The sequence below is a fragment of the Bos javanicus genome, chromosome 1 (assembly GCF_032452875.1).
Source record: "Bos javanicus breed banteng chromosome 1, ARS-OSU_banteng_1.0, whole genome shotgun sequence".
In the NCBI taxonomy this organism is placed as follows: Eukaryota; Metazoa; Chordata; class Mammalia; order Artiodactyla; family Bovidae; genus Bos; species Bos javanicus.
Genome location: NC_083868.1, coordinates 138,249,659 through 138,274,762, shown reverse-complemented (window position 1 = coordinate 138,274,762; position 25,104 = coordinate 138,249,659). Strand labels below are relative to the sequence as shown.

Here is a 25,104-nt window from a genome sequence, read left to right as displayed (position 1 = left end):
CCATCACCAACTCCCGGGGCTTACTCAAACTCATGTCCATTGAGTCGGTGATATCATCCAACCATTTCATCCTGTGTCACCCCCTTCTCCTCCCACCTTCAATCTTTCCCAGCATCAGGGTCTCTTCGCATCAGGTGACTAAAGTATTGGAGTTTCAGCTTTTAGCATCAGTCTTTCCAATGAATATTCAGGACTGATTTCCTTTAGGATGGACTGGTTGGATCTCCCAGAAGTCCAAGGGACTCTCAAGAGTCTTCTCCAACACCACAGTTCAAAAGCATCAATTCTTCGGCACTCAGCTTTCTTTATGGTCCAATTCTCACATCCATACATGACTATTGGAAAAACCATAGCTTTGACTAGACAGACCTTTCTTGGCAAAGTAATGTCTCTGCCTTTTAATATGTTGTAGGTTGGTCATAGCTTTTCTTCCAAGGAGCAAGTGTCTTTTAATTTCATGGCTGCAGTCACTATCTGCAGTGATTTTGAAGCCCCCCAAAATAAAGTCTGTCACTGTTTCCCTTGGTTCCCCATCTATTTGCCATGAAGTGATGGGACCAGATGCCACGATCTTAGTTTTCTGAATGTTGAGTTTTAAGCCAACTTTTTCACTCTCCTCTTTCACTTTCATCAAGAAGCTCTTTAGTTCTTCACTTTTTGCTGTAAGTGTGGTGTCATCTGCATATCTGAGGTTATTGATATTTCTCCCAGCAATCCTGATTCCAGCTTGTGCTTCATCCAGTCCAGCATTTCTCATGATGTACTCTTGCATTTAAGGTAATTATCAATATATGTTCTTATTGTCATTTTGTTAACTGTTGTGGACTTCTGTAGGTCTCCCCCACACCACTTTCTTTTGTTCTCTGATCTTATGATTTGATGATTACCTTTAGTGTTATGTTTGGGTTCCTTTTACTTTTGTGCATGTGTTAGTCACTTAGCTGTGTCCAACTCTTTTGCAACTCCATGGACTGTAGCCTGCCAGGCTCCTCTGTCCATGGAATTGTCCAGGCAAGAATACTGGAGTGGGTTGCCATTTCCTCCTCCAGGGGATTTTCCTGATGCAGAGATTGAACCCAGGTCTCCTGCATTGCAGGCAGATTCTTACCATCTGAACTATGGAGAAGTCCTACAGCTCAGATGGTAAAGCTATCTGTGTATATATATATTATATATTTTTGGTTTGTGATTGCCATGAGGTTTTGATACATCAGCTATATACACAGGATTAAGTTGCTGATTTTGTCATTTCAATTGCATTTTATATACCCCATATTAGTACCCTTCTCCCGTGATTACTGTTTTTTGATTTCATATTTTACATCTAATTGTTTTATGTATACCTTAACTGTGTATTGTGGATACAGATGATTTTACTACTTTTGTCTTTTAACCTCCCAACTAGTACGCATGGATGATTTCCTACCTTTATTGTATGTCTGCTCACTGTTTATCAGTGAGCTCTTCCATTTCATAGTTTTCTTGTTTCTAATTGTGGCCTTTTCTTTTCTGCTTAGAGAACTTCCTTTAGTATCTGCTATAAAGCTGGTTTGGTGATGTTGAAATCTTTATCTTTTGCTTGTCTGTAAAGCTTCTGAGTTCTCCATCAAATCTGAATGAGAGTCTTGCTGGGTATCCTTGTTCATAGATTTTTTCATCACTTTAAATGTATCATGCCATTCTTTTCTGGCCTGCAGAATTTCTGTTCAAAAATCAGCAGACAGTCTTATGGGAGTTCACTTGTATATAGTTTTTCCCTAGTAGCTGTTAATATTTTCTATATCTTTAATTATTGTCAATTTGATTCTTATGTGTCCTGGTGTGTCCCTCTTTGGGTTAGTCCTATATGAGACTTTCTTCACTTCCTGCTGCTACTGCTGCTGCTAAGTCGCTTCAGTCGTGTCGGAGTCTGTGCGACCCCAGAGACAGCAGCCCACCAGGCTCCCCCATCCCCGGGATTCTCCAAGCAAGAACACTGGAGTGGGTTGCCGTTTCCTTCTCCAATGCATGAAAGTGAAAAGTGAAAGTGAAGTTGCTCAGTCGTGTCCGACTCCTAGTGACCCCATGGACTGCACCTTACCAGGCTCCTCTGTCCATGGGTTTTGCCAGGCAGGAGTACTGGAGTGGGTTTCCATTGCCTTCTTCACTTCCTGGACTTGGGTAATTGTTTCCTTTCCCAAGTTACGGAAAATTTCAGCTATTACCTCTTCAAATATTTTCTCATGCCCTTTCTCTCTTCTATGATCCCTATAATAAGAATGTTAGTGTTTCTGATGTTAGCCCAAAGGTCTCTTCAATTGTCCTCATTATTCATCTCTGTTTGCTTATTTTCTGGCTGTTAAAAACTTCTAACTACTTGCTCTGCATATCCATTCTTTTTCTAAGTTCTTGGATAATCTTTTAATCGTTACTTCGAACTCCTTGAATACAATGCCTAAACTTCATTTCACTTAGTTATTCTTCTGGGGTTTTATCTTGTTCCTCCATCTGAAACATACTCCTCTGTTGCCTCATTCTGTCTAAATTTCTACTTGTATTTCTTTGTGTGTGGTACGTTAGTTAGGTTTCTCAATCTTGGAGAAGTGGCCCTCTATATGGGATGTCCTGTGTATCCCAGCAGTACACTCCTAGCTCATCATCAAAGGCTCAGGAACCAGTTGCCCCCAGCGGACGATCTGATCTGTTTGCAGACTCAGTTCCACAGTCTGTGTGATTTAGTTTTCTTGTTTCTGGTATCTGTCCCCTGCTGGATGGGGCTGCTCTATAAGCTTGTGCAGGCTTCTTGAAGGGAGAGCGGTTGGTGACTGCTCACTGATAGGTAGAACTGGTTCTTGGCCCTCTGGTGGGTAGGCTTGTATCAAGAGGTATGTCCAAAGGTGGCTATGGGCTCAGGAAGTCTTTAGGCAGCCTGTCTGTTGATGGATGCTGCTGTGTCTTTGCCCACTTGGTTGCTTGGCCTCCAGGTGTCCTAGCACTGGAGCCTACAAGCTGTTGGGTGGGGCCAGGTCTTTGTACCAATGACCCAAGCAAGACATCAGCCTCCAATGATAGTTCATGATGAATACTCCCTAATATATCTGCCACAGGTTTTTACATCCCCATGTTGAACCCAGCTGCTTGACAACTTCTAGGAAATCCTCCAAGACCACAAGGTAGGTCTGACCCAGGCTCCTATGAAATGACTGCTTTTGCCATGGTTTCAGGTGCACATGAGATTTTGCATGTTCTCTTCAAGAGTAAGGTCTCTGCTTCCCCCAGTCCTGTGGAGCTCCTGCTATCAAGCTCTGCTGGCCTTCAAAGCCAAATGCTCTGGGAGCTCCTTTCTGATGTCAGGCCTGGGGAGGTTCAGAACTCACTCCTGTGGGAGAACTTCTGTGATATACTCATTCTCCAGGTTGTGGGTAGCCAGGTGGTAGAGGATTTGATTATATCACAAGTGCACACTCTACCATCTCATTGTAGTTTCTTCTTTATACCATTGGATGTAGAGTATCTTTTTTGGGAGGTTCCAGTCTTTTTTTTTTTTTTAAATTGATGGCTGGTCAGCAGTTAGTTGTGATTTTGGTATGCTCATAAGAGGTGAACTCAAGGTCCCTCTACTCCACTATCTTTTGCCAAAGTTGCTGGTACATGTTTTTGTGTACTGAATCTTACCACTGGCTTTATTATTTCCCTGCCTTCAGGACTCTCTCTTTCATTCTTTTATATTTACGTATATTGGCAAACCAGTTCAAATCCTTTTTAGGAAAGCTGGAGGTAGAACACACACACGAAACAGGCAAAACTGAAAATAAACTCACATTATAAATCAGGATATAGGGACAAGTACACATGCATAGTAAGTACATTATGTTGTAGAAAACAGTTCTTTAGGCTCTCTTAATACATTTAGTGAATTCCAACAACAAAAAGCTTACATTGATTAAACAGGTTTTATTATCCCTAAGACACTTACTAACTTTAGAATGAAAAAAAAAAAAAAGTTATTGGCAGCCTAGTACTCTGTATTCTGATGGAGCCAAAAGCTCCCGTGGAGTGAGTGAATTGATGCGGCTGCCTGTCCAGCAAGAAGAGCCTAGACCCCCAAGGACAAGGGCCTTATTCACCTGCTATGGAATCACTGGGAAGAACGGACAAAGTGGGGTGAATAGTTTCAGAAGATTTACCAAACTTCTGACATTTAAAGCACAAACCCACAAAACACTCCCCTAAACCCACACTTTAATATAAAGACAGTTAAAGGATAGTATATTTCAAAGACTTTTTTCAAGATGAGTTCTTTTATCAAAATCTGTTTGTTGGAAATATATTTACTAGTGTGTTAACACTTCAAAGTGGCCAGACATTTCTCTGATGGTACAGTTTCTCAAAATGTATTTGGATTCCTCTTTTGGAATTGCCCTCAGTGTACTTTCTGAACATCTTCAGTGATAGCAAGCCACCAGTCATTAAGTAGATTGAGTTTTTGGAAGCAATCTTTGTTGAAGTGGATGGAAAATCTAAATAGTAAGTGTTGTTGATTGTAAACTGTTTATAACAACCAGATCTGAACCCTGTACATATGGTATTTCAAGGTAGTTGACCTATTCATCCCTGTTGGTGTCAAGGACAACAGTGAGGTAAACCTGAGCAGTTCTTAGCTGGAAACTAGCCTAGAACTGTATACAGCAAATGGAGAGAAAAGGAGGATTTGGCAATGTTTAAAATGTCATCTGCTATCTAGTATAATTTATTATGAAAAATGGTCATTTTCCTTTTTTTCTCTTTTATTAGGTTGTGATTTAAAATGATGTAACAAAATCTGGAGAAAGGAATGCATTGAATTCTGAGGCCAAAATGTTAGGAGAAGCACAGTGATAATCTGCTGGCTTCCAGTACCAGTATGACTTGGGTGACCTGGAGCTTGGAAACACCTAAACCTAAAAACCTGAAAACCAAAACCAAAACAAAACAAAAAACAAAAACCTGCCCAAATCTTGCAATAATTAATCAAATGTATTTTTTTCGCTTAAAAAAAAAATGAGAATTCAATCAAAGAAGTGAAGAGTTCCAGAAAAGTGAAAGTGTTAGTCACTTAGTCATGCCCAACTCTTTGTGACCGTATGGACTGCAGCCTACCAGGCTCCTCCGTCCATGGGATTCTCTAGGCAAGAATTCTGGAGTGGGTTACCATGCCCTCCTCCAGGGATCTTTCCAACCCAGGGATCGAACCCAGGGCGCCTGCATTGCAGGTGGATTCTTTACCATCTGAGCCACCAGGTAAGTCAGAAAGTGAATTTTAATTACTGTAAGACTGATGGTGACTGAAGCCATGAAATTAAAAGACGCTTACTCCTTGGAAGAAAAGTTATAACCAACCTAGACAGCATATTCAAAAGCAGAGACATTACTTTGCCAACAAAGGTCCGTCTACTCAAGGCTATGGTTTTTCCAGTAGTCGTGTATGGATGTGAGACTTGGACTGTGAAGAAAGCTGAGCGCCAAAGAATTGATGCTTCTGAACTGTGGTGTTGGAGAAGACTCTTGAGAGTCCCTTGGACTGCAAGGAGATCCAACCGGTCCATTCTGAAGGAGATCAGCCCTGGGATTTCTTTGGAAGGAATGATGCTAAAGCTGAAACTCCAGTACTTTGGCCATCTCATGTGAAGAGTTGACTCATTGGAAAAGTCTGATGGTGGGAGGGATTGGGGGCAGGAGAAGGGGACGACAGAGGATGAGATGGCTGGATGGCATCACTGACTTGATGGACGTAAGTCTGAGTAAACTCTGGGAATTGTTGATGGACAGGGAGGCCTGGTGTGCTGCGATTCATGGGCTCGCAAAGAGTCGGACACGACTGAGCCACTGAACTGAACTGAAGACTGAAACAAATTTGGTACCTTATGCTAGTAATGCAACCTACTTGACCTGACTGGAAAAATCTAGGATTTAAGTTTCAGCCTATTCTGTTGTTCTTGTTAGAATAATGAAGAGCCTATTTCTGGGAGCTGCTGATACACTTCTACTACAAGTTCACTTTTCAGAATGGACAATTCAAAATTCAAAAGTTATCTCTCATTTTCTATTATGTTGACTTAAATCCCAGGTTGAATATTTATTTTGTTTTTATTTGATGGGAAAAAATGTCTCTAAGAGCTTAAGAATTTTTTTCAAGTCTATCTCATACAACATGTTTTCTTATCTTCATGTTTGAACACAAAAATGCATTTTCAAGGAAAAGACAGAGCAATGCTAGTAATAATAATAAATCTCTCAAAATGTTCACTTCAAACCACCTTTCCTGTTGACTCTCATTTAACTTTCACCTCACATAATTCCAGTTCCCATGTCAAAGTACTCTTTAAAAATGAAAAAGTTTTTGGAAGGATGGAGATATATTGTTATTTTTAATAAGTAGTTTTGCTAATAACCTTTTTGTATTTCTAAAGAGCCTCTTAGACCTACCCTTTGTGTGGGCTTATGGTTTTAGAGACATAACCTATAGGTTATTTTATGCAATTTTCTCACTCAGGTGCTCCTACATAAGTAGAAAAATTAGCAAAGAACACGTGGGGAAACAGCAACTTATTTTCAAGTCACATATGGGTGAGAAGAGAACTCATGGCACACATCCACATCTCTGAACAAGAGAAAATAAAGACCGTTACACATACCTTTACTAAGCAATTTCTGTGTCCAGGTACAGAACCATTGACATAGATTATATTGTGTTTTGTGTTTATTCGCCATACCTAAAGTAGAAATAAAATCAAACTTTAAGAGTTGAAAGTAATGAGAATACACTTACATTAATACAAAAGCTGAGGCTATAAGTAGCCTGGAGTCATAATCATGTTAGCAACTCAAAATATTGGATGAGAATAAAAATTTCAAATCCTATGGATGACTTGTGTTGTAATACTACAACACATGTCTCATGTAAGTGGTAGAAAACTCTCATTTTAAGTATAAATGTGACTGAAAAATCAAGACTACTAGGATATCTCAATATTCTGCTGGCACCATTAAGAGTAACAAGTGGAAATTCAAGTTTATTTTTAGTTAATATGAGCTTGCAACTAGAAACTGGGAAGTCATCATCTCTCTGGGTCTAATTTTTTTAAAAAGTGTGCTAAGCAGATGGCCTTCAAACAGGCCTTCAAACAAATGTGGGGAAAACATTTATACAAGTGAGAATGGTCAAGAAATAGTACTGAGAAAAGGTTTGGGGGAAAATCCAGTTTCACCTACACCTCATGGGTAAATGTTAAATATTAGGGAAACTGAAATCTCTCCTGTCACACATATGCACACATGAAAAGAAAATACACACAGTAGATACAAATAGATGTCTGTGTAAAGAGAAGAGTGAAAAAGTTGACTTAAAACTCAACATTCAGAAAATGAAGATCATGGCATCCGGTCCAATCACTTTATGGTAAATAGATGGGGAAACAATGGAAATAGTGAAAGACTATTTCCCTGGGCTCCAAAATCACTGCAGATGGTGACTGCAGCCATGAAATTAAAAGATGCTTGCTCCTTGGAAGAAAAGCTATGACCAACCTAGACAGCATGTTAAAAAGCAGATTTGTCGACAAAGGTCCATTTAGTCAAAGCTACAGTTTTTCTAGTAGTTATGTATGGATCTGAGAGTTGGATTATAAAGAAAGCTGAGTGCCGAAGAATTGATGCTTCTGAACTGTGGTGTTGGAGAAGACTCTTGAGAGTCCCTTGGACTGCAAGGAGATCAAATCAGTCAATCTTACAGGAAATCAGTCCTGAATACTCATTGGAAGGACTGATGCTGAAGCTGAAACTCCAATATTTTGGCCACCTGATGTGAAGAACTGATTCATTGGAAAAGACCCTGATGCTGGGAAAGATGAAGGTGGGAAGAGAAGGGGATGACAGAGGATGAGATGGTTGGATGGCATCACCAACTCGATAGACATAAGTTTGAGTAAGCTCTGGGAGTTGGTGATGGACAGGGAAGCCTGGCATGCTGCAGTTCATGGGGTCATAAAGAGTTGGACACGACTGAGAGACTGAACTGAACTGGCACATATAAAAGTAATAGAAGAGGAAAAATAATTACATAAATTTAAAAATTTATTATTTTTAATTATATAAAATTTAAAAAACTTCTGCTGATTAAAATTTATAAATAATATATATCTAGAATAAGAATGAAAGAATGTGCACCAAAATGTTACCAATGATTATCTTCTGAGGTGGTTCTTTTGAATGGCTTATTTTCTTCATGTACTTTCTATGTGTTTCACACATATACACAGATTAGTTGTTTTAATAAAAATCTAATTATATGCCACCTAATATCTACAACTCATTTTCACTTAGATATTACATATATTCCTCAAGTTCAAAGAGAGTGAATTTAACTCCCCTCTTTTAAATATATAATTATTTCACAATGGATGTATAACACAATGCTTTTTTAGTACTTTTTTTCCTATTTTGATTGTCTCTATTGTCTCCCTCTCTTCTTTTCCTCACTCACATCCACCCACACATTTGACATTTAATAAAAAATAATCTGGTATATAACCATCTACTCTGTGTTTACATGGTGTGGCAACATGTATGTAGGGAGCTTATGCTTATTATAAGAGTATTACACATAATGTTCTGAATATTTATTTTTTCACATACACCTTGTGGAAATCTTTCAAGTCAAATAATATATAATTAACTTTTTCTTTTTAATGAGTGCATTTTCCAAGGCTTGGATGTTAAATGTATACATATGATAGCAACTCCAACACATGCACACACACACACACATACACACACAGCTCATATAGCCCCACCCCTCAATAATTGTAAAACCATACACTGACACATGTTAAATACATATACTGTTGCATTTGCATTTAGGCATTAATTTATTCCTAAAAAGAGTCGCTCCAGAAACTTACTTTTAGTCCAAATGCTGTCCTATCCACATTCCCCAACTGTCCAGGCATTTTAGTTCCAGGCCAGACTCTGGCAACATCCTAAAGAAGAGAACCCAAATTAGCACTTTTCAAGTAGTGCCTCTCAATTTCCAACAGTAACAATCTAACCAAAATGCAAATAAGAAATAAGTCATAAAAATATTCCACACCCTCCCCCCATTTTGCTAGGCCCCAGTAAAAAACTGAACATGGACTTAGTCACATTTACCCCTAGAAAATTCCCTTTCTAATTAGATTAGAACAATAAAAGCACAGACGGAGAACACCTTTAGGAGAAAACTTCAGTAACAAGAGAGCAGCAAACGAGGTGTTTAGAAGGACATACAAACACATCTCAATATCTTTCAAAGAAAAAATGTGGACTGCCTGGCCTGTTCTCACCAATCTTCTGTAATAACTGACTTGAACTCCATCCATCCACGGCAGCTGGAATGGTCCTACTCTCCCACCCCTGCTTCTGATGTTACTATCTTTCTGCAGAGTGACTGAAGGACAGACTCAGTTATCTCTAACAGTGAGAAACTTGGCTTCCATTATCATTATATTTATTCATCTGGTCAATCCTACAGTTCACAGAAAATTATCTCAGAATGGCTAATTAACACTACTTCAAAAAACATAATTAGAACTCAATAGTTGCACACAGAACATTTTAAGTTTAGATTCTGGGTATACAGCCAACAACTGTGTTCACAAGTTACTTGAGTTAGTCCACTCTAGACCTCCATTTTAGTGAGGGTCTGTTACTCATCTGAAATAGGTTTATTTTCTTATATTTCCTTATGGATCCCTCCACCCCTGTTTTTATTTTACTTTGAATATGTAAAACATTAACATGGTTCCAAAGTAAAAAGTGTAATAAAAAAGTGTATCTTCAGTGTCACTCCTGCCACTATTGAGCTCTTCAACGCTATTCTAACTCATCCTTAGTAGGCAATCAATCTTATTAGTTTCTGGTTTATCTTTTTCATCCTTCTTTTTGCAAAAATAAGCAGGTAACGTGTGCACTTGTTATATCCTGGAAATCACGTCATTGTTTCACAACGACCTTGCTGTTTGTTTTTCAGCTGCATAGTATTCCACTATACCTGGGAGTTCAGATGAGTTCATCCCGACTCCCAGGTATGGACATTTATGGCTATAAATAACAAATAATGTTACAATGACTAATTTTGTACAAATGCATCTTTATATTTTGGGGAGAATATCTTTAGGGTAAACTCTGAGAAGTAGGATTGCTGTGTCAAAAGCAAATACGTGGGTAGTTTGTTAGATATCACCACATTTCCCCCCATAAAGAATACGATCTTTTATATTTCCATTAGCAATGGATGAGAGAACATCCTTGCCAAGAGAGTGGAAAAAATTAAACAGCTTGACAGCACAATCTGCTAGGTGAGAAATTAACTCAAGAGTGTTTTTCAACTGCATCTCTCTTATAAGAAGTAGAATACATTATCAAGCTTTAGAATTAACCTTGCATCCTCTGATGCTCCAAAGAGTAACATTCCCCTAGATTCTTCAGGCTATACCTTTGGGAGAGGTGTTCACTAGGGCTGAATTAGTAGTAGAAAACTCCTTCTCTTCTTCCTATGCCCCTATTGTCTATTTCTCATTTCTTTCTCTACTACTTTCCCCTTTATCATTATATTGTCCTTGACAACTTTTACCAATGGTCTCTTTTAAGGCAGAAACAAATCTGTTAAGGAACCAGTGAAGCCAGATGGAAGGGCACTCTGATCCCTGATCACTTTAGTGGACTTCAGAGTTTAGCATGGGAGGCAGAGATGGGAAAGAAAGTAGGCAGACAGTACTGAGAACATTGGCTGTAAGTACACAGGATATAACCAGATAATTCATGTCTGGCTTTGGAAAGTAAAAAAGGCCAGAACCCATAGAAGTGTGACTTTTACTAGCACCCAACTGAAATAAGATTCAAATTATGTGACCTGATCCTAAAGACAGACCAAAGCACCATATGCACAAAAGCTGAATCTTCACCACTAAAAAGAGGATCGCTAACTTATACTTACACCAGTTGAAATAGCTCCAGGCCTCCTGTGGGTTTTTGTTTGACCATGAGTAGCCGGCTGGCCTTTAAATCCCCATCTTTTCATGACACCTTGAAAACCTTTACCAATACTGAGCAAGATAAATCGGTTACAATTTACATAATGAAGAGAGGTAAAATATCCCCAACTGCATACTTTGATAGTATTTTAGAGTTTCAGCGAAGTTCCTTATCTAAATAACTAGAAAAGGCCATATAAGTAAAACTGCAAATGAACATGCCTTTATCTTTCTCCTGATTGTACCACTTCCTGGAGTCTCATTCTATATAAAGATCGTAAGACAACAGCAAGTTAAGCAGAAGTTCTATCATCCTAATCCTATGTAACGACACAGTAAAAGTGGGACATTTTAGAAGTTCAAGGTACTTGCAAGAGATGCCGCAGGCAATCATTAAGCTCCCCACCTCCTATAAAGCAACTGTACTCCAATAAAAGTTAAAAAAGCAAAACAAACAAACAAAAATCCCCTACCCCCCAGCATGCATGCCCCTGTATGATGAATCACCATCCCTTGAGTCTGTGTAGACCAGCAACTCACCTCTAAGCAATAAACTATGGCAGAAGTGATAAACATCACCTCTGACTCCACATTACAAAGAGACTGGCTTCATCTCTGTGCTCTCAGCTCTGAAAGAAGCCAGGTGCCATAACATAAGCTATCCTATTGAGAGTCATGCAGCAAAGACCTCTGTAGCCAACAACTGTGGGCCTGTTGCTCACCAGTGGCCACATTAATGAGCTTGTAGGCAATTATCCCCAAGTTGAACTCGGAGATGACTGCAGTCTTGAGTGATGAGTCGGCTGCAGCTTCGTGAGAGACTCTGAGCCAGAGGCACCCAGCTAAGCTGTACTGGGAGTCATGATCACAGAAACTGTGAGGTAATAAATGCTTATTGTTTCAGGCTATTATGTTTTAAAACTCTAGGCAGGTATATACAATATAACATGAAATAAAATATTAATAATGCCCTAAATGCTCAGCAAGATGAGAAGTTGGATCTTGGTTTCAAGGTCTGAATCAGAAGCCACTATGGAGAACAGTGTGGAGATTCCTTAAAAAACTGGAAATAGAACTGCCTTATGATCCAGAATTCCCACTGCTGGGCACACACACTGAGGAAACCAGAAGGGAAAGAGACACGTGTACCCCAATGTTCATCGCAGCACTGTTTATAATAGCCAGGACATGGAAGCAACCTAGATGCCCATCAGCAGATGAATGGATAAGAAAGATGTGGTACATATACACAATGGAGTATTACTCAGCCATTAAAAAGAATACATTTGAATCAGTTCTAATGAGGTGGATGAAACTGGAACCTATTATACAGAGTGAAGTAAGCCAGAAAGAAAAACACCAATACAGTATACTAACGCCTATATATGGAATTTAGAAAGATGGTAACAATAACCCTGTGTACGAGACAGCAAAAGAGACACTGATGTATAGATCAGTCTTATGGACTCTGTGGGAGAGGGAGAGGGTTGGGAGATTTGGGAGAATGGCATTGAAACATGTGAAATGTCATGTATGAAACGAGATGCCAGTCCAGGTTCAATGCACGATGCTGGATGCTTGGGGCTGGTGCACTGGGACAACCCAGAGGGAGGGTATGGGGAGGGAGGAGGGAGGAGGGTTCAGGATGGGAAACACAGGTATACCTGTGGTGGATTCATTTTGATATTTGGCAAAATTAATACAATATTGTAAAGTTTAAAAATAAAATAAAATTAAAATTATATATATATAAAAAAATAAAAATTAAAAAAAATAAGCCAATGGAAAAATAAAATCAGACACGAACAATTTCTTAAAAGTCTAATATTTCAATTTTTAAACAAAACCATTCTATTTTCAAATTCTGCTAACTAGAGAAACATTATGCATTGTAGACAGAAACAATACTAAGGTTCAAACAGTATTAAAGTTTGTCTCTGATTGTCAAATATATGCAGACGATTGGTACAAAGAAATGCCTAGAATGAGTTTTAAGACTCTTTCAGGCATATTGTGTGGATCACAATAAACTGTGGGAAATTCTGAAAGAGATGGGAATACCAGACCACCTGACCTGCCTCTTGAGAAATCTGTATGCAGGTCAGGAAGCAACAGTTAGAACTGGACATGGAACAACAGACTGGTTCCAAATAGGCAAAGGAGTACATCAAGGCTGTATATTGTCACCCTGCTTATTTAACTTATATGCAGAGTACATCATGAGAAACGCTGGACTGGAAGAAACACAAGCTGAAATGAAGATTGCCGGGAGAAATATCAATAACCTCAGATATGCAGATGATACCACCCTTATGGCAGAAAGTGAAGAGGAACTAAAAAGCCTTTTGATGAAAGTGAAAGAGGAGAGTTGAAAAAGTTGGCTTAAAGCTCAACATTCAGAAAACGAAGGTCATAGCATCCGGTCCCATCACTTCATGGCAAATAGATAGGGAAACAGTGGAAACAGTGTCAGACTTTATCTTTTTGGGCTCCAAAATCACTGCAGATAGTGACTACAGCCATTAAATTAAAAGACACTTACTCCTTGGAAGAAAAGTTATGTCCAACCTAGATAGAGTATTCAAAAGCAAAGACATTACTTTGCCAACAAAGGTCCGGCTAGTCAAGGCTATGGTTTTTCCTGTGGTCATGTATGGATGTGAGAGTTGGACTGTGAAGAAGGCTGAGCACCAAAGAATTGATGCTTTTGAACTGTGGTGTTGGAGAAGACTCTTGAGAATCCCTTGGACTGCAAGGAGATCCAACCAGTTCATTCTGAAGGGGATCAGCCCTGGGATTTCTTTGGAAGGAATGATGCTAAAGCTGAAACTCCAGTACTTTGGCCACCTCATGTGAAGAGTTGACTCATTGGAAAAGACTCTGATGCTGGGAGGGATTGGGGGCAGGAGGAGAAGGGGATGACAGAGGATGAGATGGCTGGATGGCATCACTGACTCGATGGATGTGAGTCTGAGTGAACTCCGGGAGTTGGTGATGGACAGGGAGGCCTGGTGTGCTGCGATTCATGGGGTCGCAAAGAGTCGGACACGACTGAGCAACTGAACTGAAGATAAAAACAATTTCTCTACCTTTCATTAGATATTAATATGTCAACATTTTTTAATGTTATGTTTCCTTAATTTAACAAAGCCATCACTAAATAAATAATCATCAGAGATTAATGGATTGAAGTAAATAAGCCCACCTGACTAAGATGACTTGTTTTAGACAAATCAAGATAGTATCAACATAAAAACAATATGAATATGTATAGGATATAACAGCTAAATATTATCAAATCACAGGTCAAAGCTATTTGTATATGAATAATTTAAATGTAGTTTTTTTTCACATTAATCAACTAACACATCACTTATGGTATACACTGACCAGCATACCTTGTTTTATTGTGCTCCACATATGCTGTGGATTTTACAATTTGAAAGGTTTGTGGCAACCCTGTGTAATCAGATGACAGTTTCTTTTAAGCCAGAAGTATTTTTAAATTAAGGCACATAAATTGTTTTTTTTAGACATAATGCTATTGCACACTTAACAGACTATAATACAGTGTAAACATAACTTCTACATGCACTGCTGCTGTTGCTAAGTCGCTTCAGTCATGTCTGACTCTGTGCAACCCCATAGACGGCAGCCGACCAAGCTCCCCTGTCCCTGGGATTCTCCAGGCAAGAAACACTGGAGTGGGTTGCCATTTCCTTCTCCAATGCATGAAAGTGAAAAGTGAAAGTGAAGTCGATCAGTCGTGTCTGACTCTGTGAGACCCCATGGACTGCAGCCTACCAGGCTCCTCCGTCCATGGGATTTTCCAGGCAAGAGTATTGGAGTGCGTTGTCAGTGCCTTCTCCGTCTACATGCACTGCTGCTGCTAAGTTGCTGCAGTCGTGTCCGACTCTGTGCGACCCCACAGATGGCAGTGCACCACGCTCCCTCGTCTCTGGGATTCTCCAGGCAAGAACACTGGAGTGGGTTGCCATTTTCTTCTCCAATGCATGAAAGTGAAAAGTGAAAGTGAAGTCGCTCAGCTGTGTCCAACTCATAGCGACCTCATGGACTGCAGCCTACCAGACTCCTCCGTCCATGGGATTTTCCAGGCAAGAGTACTGGAGTGGGGTGCCATTGCCTTCTCCTACATGCACTAGGAAACGAAAAAATTTGTTTGACTTGCTTTACCAGTTCCAGTGGTCTGGAACTGAACTGTAAAATATCCAAGGCATGCCTGTACATAATTCTTTTTGGCTTCAAGAACTCAAAATAATGCTTATCCTTGATCAAAGAGGTAAAGTAGGAATTTAATGAATTTCCATATTCACTGAAAGTCACCATAAACTTTGCAAGATTAGCATCTAGGAAGTAAATAATAAAATATTTCACTGCAGTTTTGTTTCAGAAACTTAACACTGAATTTTAGAATGTGTTTGAAAAATAAATTCTTTGCAATTTAAAAATAGAATAGTACCTAAAAAGTTATTTGAACTTATGATACTGTTCAGCAAATAACAGTTTAAAGAAAAAAAGGGAAGGGAGTGGCAATGCCAAATCTAAAGTAAGCATGGTTTCAAAATACTAACAGTGGTCATTCTTGGTAGAAAGTTTGTTGGTACCTTCTGAGTTCTCAAACTGATTCAGCTCCTGCTTACAGAGAGAGCATGCAAGTGTGCACTGGTGAAAAAAACCATTCTGGGTAAATTTCAGAAGATAATTTAGCTCATTTTACCAGCAGATGATTACAAAATCAAAGTGGTATCCTGAAAGTGTTAATTACTGTCAGCTAATTACAGACTGTTTTTCAATCTAGTTCTAGAACACATCATGTTGTTATACTGCGTACAATGGGAGTCTCTTCAATAAATAACCTTTAAACAAAAGGATAAGACACCCATGATGTGACAAATCACTGGCTGAATTGAGACCATAGAGAACAAAAGGCACCTGTTGCTCTGGGGTGGGGGGTGGGGGTGCAGAACAGGTGTCTATTCCTTTGTTTCTCTCAGTTGTCACCCAACTGCAGAACAAAAACAAGACAAAAGCAGGAAATGAAGGAATATACACTTAGTATACCCATGCACAGTTCCAACATAGGATTTTCACAGGTCGCATAAAATAAAACCTTCATCTCACTAAAAGGGATACGAAATACATAATATGCTTTAATCTCACCCACCCCTTTTTTGCTGCCATTTTTAGTTAATGACAGCAGAATAAATGAAATAAAGGAAAATTCAAATCAGCTAAGAACACAATGTTAAGGTCCAAATCTAGTGAAGCATATGTGAAAATTAGGTAAACATAAAAAGTGTACTTTATTTACAGCATTCATACTTTCTAAAACAAAATTTCAAAAAATCTCAAAGATACGATTTAAATTTAGACTTCACTATCCTTGTTTCTCCTTGTTTCTCCTCACTGTACTTTAAGTTCATGAAGCACAGGGATTGTGCAGCATCTAAAAGCAGCACCCTATCTTGAGAACTCAGAGTAACCCTGTTACTGGCTTTAACTGTGTCTGGAAGAAATAATTATTTCCTTGATTTGGTCCTATAGTTTCCAAATGCTATATATAATGGGTTTTTTAATAGAAGTATAAGAAGACTGTATTAGGAAAAGGGGAGGAAGGGTGTGAAGGTCTGACTGTTAAGAACCTTGCAGAAGAGAATGCATAATTTAGTGTTTCTAACTGTATTCCATAAATCTCCAGAGATTACTACTATGAATTTAATTTCTCTGTCACACTCTGACAAACATTTAAATGTCTACCAGCAGATATAAAGATTTAATACACACTCATCAAATATTTCCCTATTTAGTGGGTAACTGCCTTTGATTGCATGGTTCTGGATACACTTGTATATGAGGATAAAGTAAGGTCTACAAGTGAGGAGTACTCTCAAGTCCATCCATTCTGAGTTCTCTGAGGAATTTTGAAGGAATTTCACCAAGTTTTGCCCTGGCCACTGAAGACCCCTGTAAATGTCTGAAGTCAGTTTCTACCCAATGCAGTGTTCTTGTCTAACCCTATTCAATCAGAGATGTAAAACAGCTCCTGAGCACACAGTAAGTCATCGTGGAATGTTTCAGGTGCTCTGCATCTCATCACACACAAGGTAAAAGCTAGCATGGAAGATCTGTTTGGCTGTTACTCTCCAGGATGAATTCGTGACAGCATGACCTGAACAGGAGGTATTCTGTTTCTGTCAAAAAACTATAAAGCTATAAACTATCATTAAAAACTATAAACTATCAATGTCTGTGAATATTTTTATCAACAAATGACTGCTAAGTGTACACTGCTTACAGCTTTCTGACATTAAATCTAGATCATACAATATTTGTTGTTTAAGTTGCTAAGTTGTGTCTGACTCTTTTGCGACCCTATGGACTGTATCCTGCCGGGCTCCTCTGTCCATGGGATTCTCCAGGCAGGAATACTAGAGTGGGTTGCCATTCCTTCTTCCTGACACAGGGATTGAACCTGCGTCTCCTGCATTGCAGGCAGATCCTTGACCATCTGAGCCACCAGGGAAGCCCCTCATTCAGTAGGACAAAGAGCCAAATGTGCAGTGATTCTTTTGGGCCCTTTTATAGAAGGGAGCATTTTCTGGCTGTCCTAATTAAACCCAGACACCATGTTTGCTGTCCTAAGTTCAGTCTGCTCTTCTCAAAACAGAAACTCAAATAATTCTGTAACATCATGAAAAGACAAAACAGTTTTCTGAGTATTACTTCATTAATTACTTCATTAATATAGAAAACAGTGAATTATGCCACTTGGAAAATTAAGGGATCATTTTTTGGAAACAGATTTATATAACCGAAAGGAACTTAGAAATATGTAGAATCTAAAAAAAAAGATACAAATGAACTTATTTAAAAAAACAGAAATAGATTCATAGATACAGAACACAAACTTAGAGTCACCAAAGGGGAAAAGGGTAGGAGAGGGATAAATTAGGAGTTCGGGATTAGCAGATACAAACTACTATATACACAACAGATAATCAACAAAGTCCCACCATATAGTATAGGGAACTATATTTAGTATCCTGTGATAAGCCATAATGAAAAAGAATATGAAAAAAGATGTATATATATATATATATATATAACTCAATCACTTTGCTGTACACCTGAAACTAACAGAATATTGTCAACTAACTGTATTTAAAAAAAAAAACTACATAAAAAATTAAAAAAAAAAAAACCCACATTAAAAAAAAAAGAAGAAACTTAGAAACCATTTAATCCTAAACCTTTATGTTAAAGATAATGAAATGTATCCAGAGAAGTTAAGCCACTTGCCCAAGGTTAAATCCCTGGTAAATGAAAGCATCTGGTTATGCTTTCAACCCAGGTCACACTGCCTCCTGATAAACAGAGTAAAGCAAAAGTAAAGTAGCATATCAGAGAAGCATGGAGCTATTTCAAGGGCATCCTCATTACACTGTAAATTCTAGATGTGGCAGGTATTATGTATTCTTAAAATTACCTAGAGTGCTTTGTAAGGTTACTACTTGGCTATACAAAACAGTTTAAGAGGCCATAACTTGATGTATTAGAAAATACCACAATTGAATTCTAAATAACTTAATGTAGTTAATTCATTTTAAAAGATATTTCCTATTGAGGAAAACATAGATTTTTCCTTTAAAATTTTGAAACCAAAAAAAAAATTTGAAACAAATGAAAAAACAGTAATAATGACAGCAGCCAATACTTTGGAGCATTTACTACATCCCAGATCTTGAGCTAAGAGCCTTATGTGCATTATTTCATTCAATCTTAACACTAGGAGGCTATGAGGCAGGTGGTATGATTAGTCTCATGTTAAAATAAATAAATTTATATTAAAAAAAAAGAAAAAGAAAAAAAGATGAGGCTCTTGATGAAAGTCAAAGAGGTGAGTAAAAAAGCTGGCTTAAAACCCAATATTCAAAAAACAAAGATCATGGCATCCAATCCCATCACTTCATGGCAAACACAATGGGGAAAATGGAAACAGTGAGAGACTTTATTTTCTTGGGCTTCAAAATCACTACAAATGGTGACTGCAGTCATGAAATTAAAAGACACTTGCTGCTTGGAAGGAAAGCTATGACCAATCTAGACAACATATGAAAACAGGAGAGTTATCACTTTGCCAATAAAGGTCCATATAGTCAAAGCTATGGTTTTTCTAGTAGTCATGTATGGATGTGAGAGTTGGACCATAAAGAAGGTTGAGTGCTGAAGAATTGATGCATTCTAACTGTGATGTTAGAGAAGACTCTTGAGAGTCCTGTGGACAGCAAGGAGATCAAACCAGTCAATCCGAAAGGAAATCAACTCTGAATATTCACTGGAAGGACTGATGCTGAAGCTCCAATACTTTGGCCACCTGATGCAAAGGGCCAACTCATTGGAAAGGACCCTGATGCTGGGAAAGATTGAAGGCAGGAGAAAGGGGAGACAGAGGATGAGATGGATGGATGGCATCACTGATTCAATGGACATGAGTTTGAGCAAACTCCAGGAGACCCTGAAGGACAGGGAAGCCTGGTGAGCTACAGTCCGTGGGGTGGCGAAGAGTCGGACACAACTAAGCAACTGAACAACAGCAAAGATGAGGTGACAGAGAGGTTAAGAAAGCTGTCTAGGTCACAGAGCTGCGGAGAAGCAGAGCCATGCTTTGACCACGCTCCCTAGACCACCTCACTTTGACTGACTGAAAACATAGTTTTTTCACAGAGACTATTTCCCTCTATAGTTTACTCATTTAGAAAAATTTTCACTAGTATGCTTAAAATTTTACTGCTTTGAATAACCAGTAAATAAAGTAACTTATTAAAATGTGCAGGGCTGGAGAACAATTGTTCCCTGAAGGCAGCATGTATCTTGTTTTCCCTCGAGCTTCTGACCGTGTGGAAGCACCCTTCTTTGAACAGTATGCAGGACTGAGCACACAGCTCAAAAGAGTCTCTGCTTTGTTAAGAACCTACCTAGCTTTTTAATCACCTGAAGGCTCTGATGGAAAACATTTCTGTACATACTTCGGTTTTAATGAAAGAACCCAAATTAACTCTTCCCTACTCCTTTCATTTTTACTACCAGTGGTATTATCAAAGTAAGTACCCTGTCTGTCTCTCCTGGCAGCTGCTTCTCTTTGGGCTTCCCAGTGGCTCAGTGGTAAAGAATCTGCCTGCCAATGCAGGAGACACAAGAGATGTGGGTTCGATTCTTGGGTCAGGAAGATCCCCTGGAGAAGGAAACGGCAACCCATTCCAGTATTCTTGCCTGGGAAATCCCATGGGCAGAGGAGCTTGGTGGGCTGCAGTCCACTGGCTCACAAAGAGTCGAACATGACTGAACGTACATACATATTTTTCCTATTTTGAGCCAAAGGGTAATGAGAATTTAAATGACACTGATAACTTCAAAAATAATAAGATTATGATAGAAATTGCTATTTAAGTAATAAGATTATGCCTGAAAATATATGGGTTGTTTTCATTAGCCCAGACTCATAGACAGATTTTTCAGATGATCTTATGTACAAAAAGAAAAAAATATTTTAAGTAACTGAATGAAATGTTTTCTGATTTCAATCTGAGATTTGAGCAATTATTTCAGGGATGCCACTGTCATGAATTCAAAGTTCAGTAAGACACCTGGCAGGAAAGTGTCCCATGCCCACCAGTATGGGCTCATCACCATCGCCAGTGTCTTCCAAGTTCTCTAAGAGAGACCTAACATTTATCTCCTAAACAATGCAGAATGCGTATTTACAGTTTTCTTTTTGTTTATCTTACTTTCATTCTTTTCAGAGTTCTCCTTTAACATAAAAAAAGAAAAACGCAAAAGTTAAAATAAGCACTGCTAGAATTCAACAGAAAACAATGGACTAAACACCGCATGTTAAGGGTAGAATCAACAGTCATACTTTATATTAGTGACTCTTTCTACATTATCTAGAGATGTTTCCTCCTCAAAACTGAGAGAGAAAGAAAGGGAAAAATGTTGAACCTCCAAACCCATCATCTGTTAGAAATTACAGTGGAATATAATCGCCGTTACAGAACAAGGATATAGCCTTTAAAAGGGCCTTAGTACACTAGGGAGTACCACTACCCAGCGGTGGTTGTGGTGGTGTGGGGATTGCATCATTATACATGCTAGGCTTTAATTAGAATAAATTACATAAAACTGATACATTTCAAAGACTGAGACTTAATGTTTATAGAATAATGAAAACTGAAAAATTATTCTGATAGAAAAGTTTTATATATTAGATGTTAAGGATCTTTCCCACATAATCTAAATAGAATTTGTATTCTCAGACTCTCTAGATAAAAAACTATTTCTGATTTAAAAATACAGCACAGGTAAATATATATATTTTTTCGATGTAAGCAAATTTTCCAATGTAATCATTAAAAGAGGAACATTTTATAAATTCAGGAAGCCTGTTGTGGACTGTGGGCCCCGGGTCAATAAAGGTCCTCAAGATGGTTGGATGGAAACTTGCTCTAAAAGCCATTGACTGGGTAGCTTTCAGGGAGATTATCTCCCAAAGGCCACCGCTAATTCCTTGAAATTCTGGAATGAGACCCATACCTCCAGGTTGGCTAACCTGCCTGAGAAACCACCTGCCCTTGACTGGGCTTGCAAGGCCATTGTGGCAAAGGCTGGCTTGAAAGATGACTTTGAGAAGGAGTTAATGCCCCGAAGTTTCCTATGCCAGAGGATAAATACACTGCCCAGGTACACACTGAAGAAAAAGAAGATGTGAAAAGCTGTGCTGAATTTCTGTCTCTCTCAAAGACCAGAATTGAGGAATATGAGAAAGAGCTGGAGAAGATGAGGAACTTAATAACACTTGATCAGATGACCACTGAGGACTTGAATGAAGTTTTCCCAGAAACCATATCAGACAAGAAAAAGTACTCCTACTAGCCTCACAAGCCAACTGAGAATTTATAAACTTCAGTCTGGGAGAAGGCCCTGAATTATAAACTCTGGACATTAAAGATAATTATAGTGAAAAGACAATTTAAGGAAGTCTTCAAGAAGAGGCTCCCAGCCATAAAAAGGAACACATCTGAGTCAGTTCTAATGAGGCAGACGAACCTAGAGCCTATTATGCAGAATGAAGTAAGTCAGAAAGAGAAAAATATCGTATATTAATGCATATATATGGAATGTACAAAGATGGTCCTGATGAAGCTATTTGCAGAGCAGCAATGGAGATCCAGACATAGGGAACAGACTTGGGGACACAGTGGGCGAAGGAGAGGGTGGGACAAATGGAGAGAGTAGCCTGAAAACACATACATTTACCATACGTAAAACAGGCAGCCAGGGGGAGTTTGCTGCGTGACGCAGAGAACTTGAGCCGGGGCTTTGTGACAACCTACAGGGGTGGGACAGAGGTTCAAGAGGGAAGGGACGTATGTATACCCATGGCTGATTCACGTTGATGAATGGCAGAAACCAACACAATATTGTAAAGCAATTATCCTCCAATTAAAAATAAATAAATGTTTTAAAAATGTAAAAAAAGGGGGGTTGCTAGTGTTGGTTACTGGTCACTTAAAAGAAAATGTCTGTGGACAATTTCATTCTTCAAGTAGATAGATTCTATTAACACCATATTTTCTTAAATTACTATTTTTCCATTTTAAATTTTTCTTAAGTTATTTCTAACATATATTTAATCCAGTAATTAAAACTGAAAGTATATGGTAAAAAATTTGAAATACTCAAAATATAAGTGTAGACTTAACAATTAAATATAATTATTACAACATGAGAAAAATAAATTTCAATTAGAAACAAGTCTCAAATTAATCTCTAATGGAAAGGAGATGATGAGGCCAGTTACTAAGGAGACCAGTTTTCAGTTTCATGCTAACTAAAATGTGAGTAATACACAGGCTTACTTTTACTGCAATGTTATTTGAAATCAGATTGACTAGACTTGCATACTTTAAAACAGACGTCCATATGTTATCATTTGAGTTCAGTTCAGTTGCTCAGTCGTGTCCGACCCCATGGACTGCAGCACACCAGGCTTCCCTGTCCATCACCATCCCCTGGAGCTTGCTCAAACATATGTCCATAGAGTCAGTGATGCCATCCAACCATCTCATCCTCTGTCATCCCCTTCTCCTGCCTTCAATCTTTCCCAGCATCAGGGTCTTCTCAGTGGGTCAGTTCTTCACACAGGTGGCCAAAGTATTGGAACTTCAGCTTCAGCATCAGTCCTTCCAATGAATACTCAGGACTGATTTCCTTTAGGACAGACTGGTTGGATCTCCTTGCAATCCAAGTGACTCTCAAGAATCTTCTCCAACACCACAGTTCAAAAGCATCAATTCTTTGGTGCTTAGCTTTCTTTATGGTCCAACTCTCACATTGATACATGACTACTGGAAAAACCACAGCTTTGACTAGATGGACCTTTGTTGGCAAAGTAATGTCTCTGCTTTTTAATATGTTGTCTAGGTTGGTCATAGCTTTTCTTCCAATGAGCAAGCTTCTTTTAATTTCATGGCTGCTGTCACCATCTGCTCCCAAAAATAAAGTCAGCCACTGTTTCCATTGTTTCCCCATCTAATCACCATGGAATGATGGGACCGGATACCATGATCTTCGTTTTTTGAATGCTGAGTTTTAAGCCAACTTTTTCCCTCTCCTCTTTCACTTTTATCAAGAGGTTCTTTAGTTCTTCTTCACTTTCTGCCATAAGGGTGGTGTCATCTGCATATCTGAGGTTATTGATATTTCTCCTGGCAATCTTGATTCCAGCTTGTGCTTCATCCAGCTCAGCATTTCACATGATGTCCTCTGCATATAAGTTAAATAAGCAGGGTGACAATATTCAGCCTTGACATACTCCTTTCCCAATTTGGAACCAGTCTGTTGTTCCATGTCTGGTTCTAACTTGCTTCTTGACCTGCATACAGATTTCTCAGGACTAATTTGAGAAGAACTGAGAAAAGGCAGGCACTGGGACTCTGTGCTGGGTAAAGGAGCACAGAAAAGCGAGTTCACTGATGAGCTTCTGACTGTTCTTCAGTCCAGTGGTTCTCAGTGTCGTCCCTGGACTAGCAGCATCCACACAACCTGGGAACTTGTTGGAAATGCAAATTCTCAGGTACTTTCCAGATGTAATGAATCTGAAGACTGGTAGTAGATAGAAGATTGTTTAACAAGCCTTCTTGGAGATGCTGAAGCCCACTCAAGTGTGGGAACTGATGCTCCAGGCTATGAATCCTTGTCCCTCATCTGACCTAACTATGTCAGTGCAACACTTTTTCTCCAGTGTGTACATTTATAACATCATTAATAATCAAGATGATGGAACCCAGAAGTTTCAAAATTTTAAAACAAGGGCTGCAAGAGGAGGACAAAGTATAAAAAAGGAGGACAAAGTTGACTGCCACAACTTGGAGCCTATGTCTAAAAGATAACGGTTCCATTTATAGTCAACAAAGAAAAAACATTCTCACTGGCTGTAAAGGACTAAAACTCCAAGCTGGGGGAACTGTTCAAAAAGTGAGAAGCATCATGGAAAGGAGATAGAAGAATTTAAAGAGGAGAAAGAAAAGCAAGCAGATTCATGTTTGCGTGCATGTACACAGGTACACACACATATGGGGAAAGTCAATGGCAGTGACAGCTGCCACCAGGACTGTGTGTAGCTTAGATGCAAGCCTGCTCAGGAGAGATCCAAAACGTCTCCATATGAGGAGGACAGAGTTCTGTAAATTTGAAAGCACTTACAAGCACCCTGAGGCCATAATAACATGCCAGCTATGAAAACTACAGTTATCAGCAACATTTAGCAAAAGATCAGTCTGTTTCATTTTGATCTCAGGTAATACCCCAAATGGAGAAGGCAATGGCACCCCACTCCAGTACTCTTGCCTGGAAAATCCCATGGATGGAGGAGCCTGGTAGGCTGCAGTCCATGAGGTCGCTAAGAGTTGGACACAACTGAGTGACTTCACTTTCACTTTTTACTTTCACGCATTGGAGAAGGAAATGGCAACCCGCTCCAGTGTTCTTGCCTGGAGAA

General features: G+C 38.9%; 1 protein-coding gene and 1 pseudogene across 1 annotated transcript in view; one reads left to right on the top strand and one right to left on the bottom strand.

The window, feature by feature from the left end:
- MRPL3 (mitochondrial ribosomal protein L3) overlaps nt 1-25,104 on the bottom strand; it is a 57,077-nt gene that overhangs the window by 6,100 nt on the left and 25,873 nt on the right. Inside the window, exons 7-9 of the mRNA XM_061421450.1 lie at nt 10,991-11,099; nt 8,919-8,996; nt 6,654-6,731 (exon numbers count right to left, since the gene is read on the bottom strand). Of these exons, the coding sequence (XP_061277434.1) occupies nt 6,654-6,731; nt 8,919-8,996; nt 10,991-11,099 (265 nt within the window). The remainder of the gene's footprint in view (nt 1-6,653; nt 6,732-8,918; nt 8,997-10,990; nt 11,100-25,104) is intronic.
- Nucleotides 20,971-22,713, top strand: LOC133250349 (ATP synthase subunit d, mitochondrial-like; annotated as a pseudogene).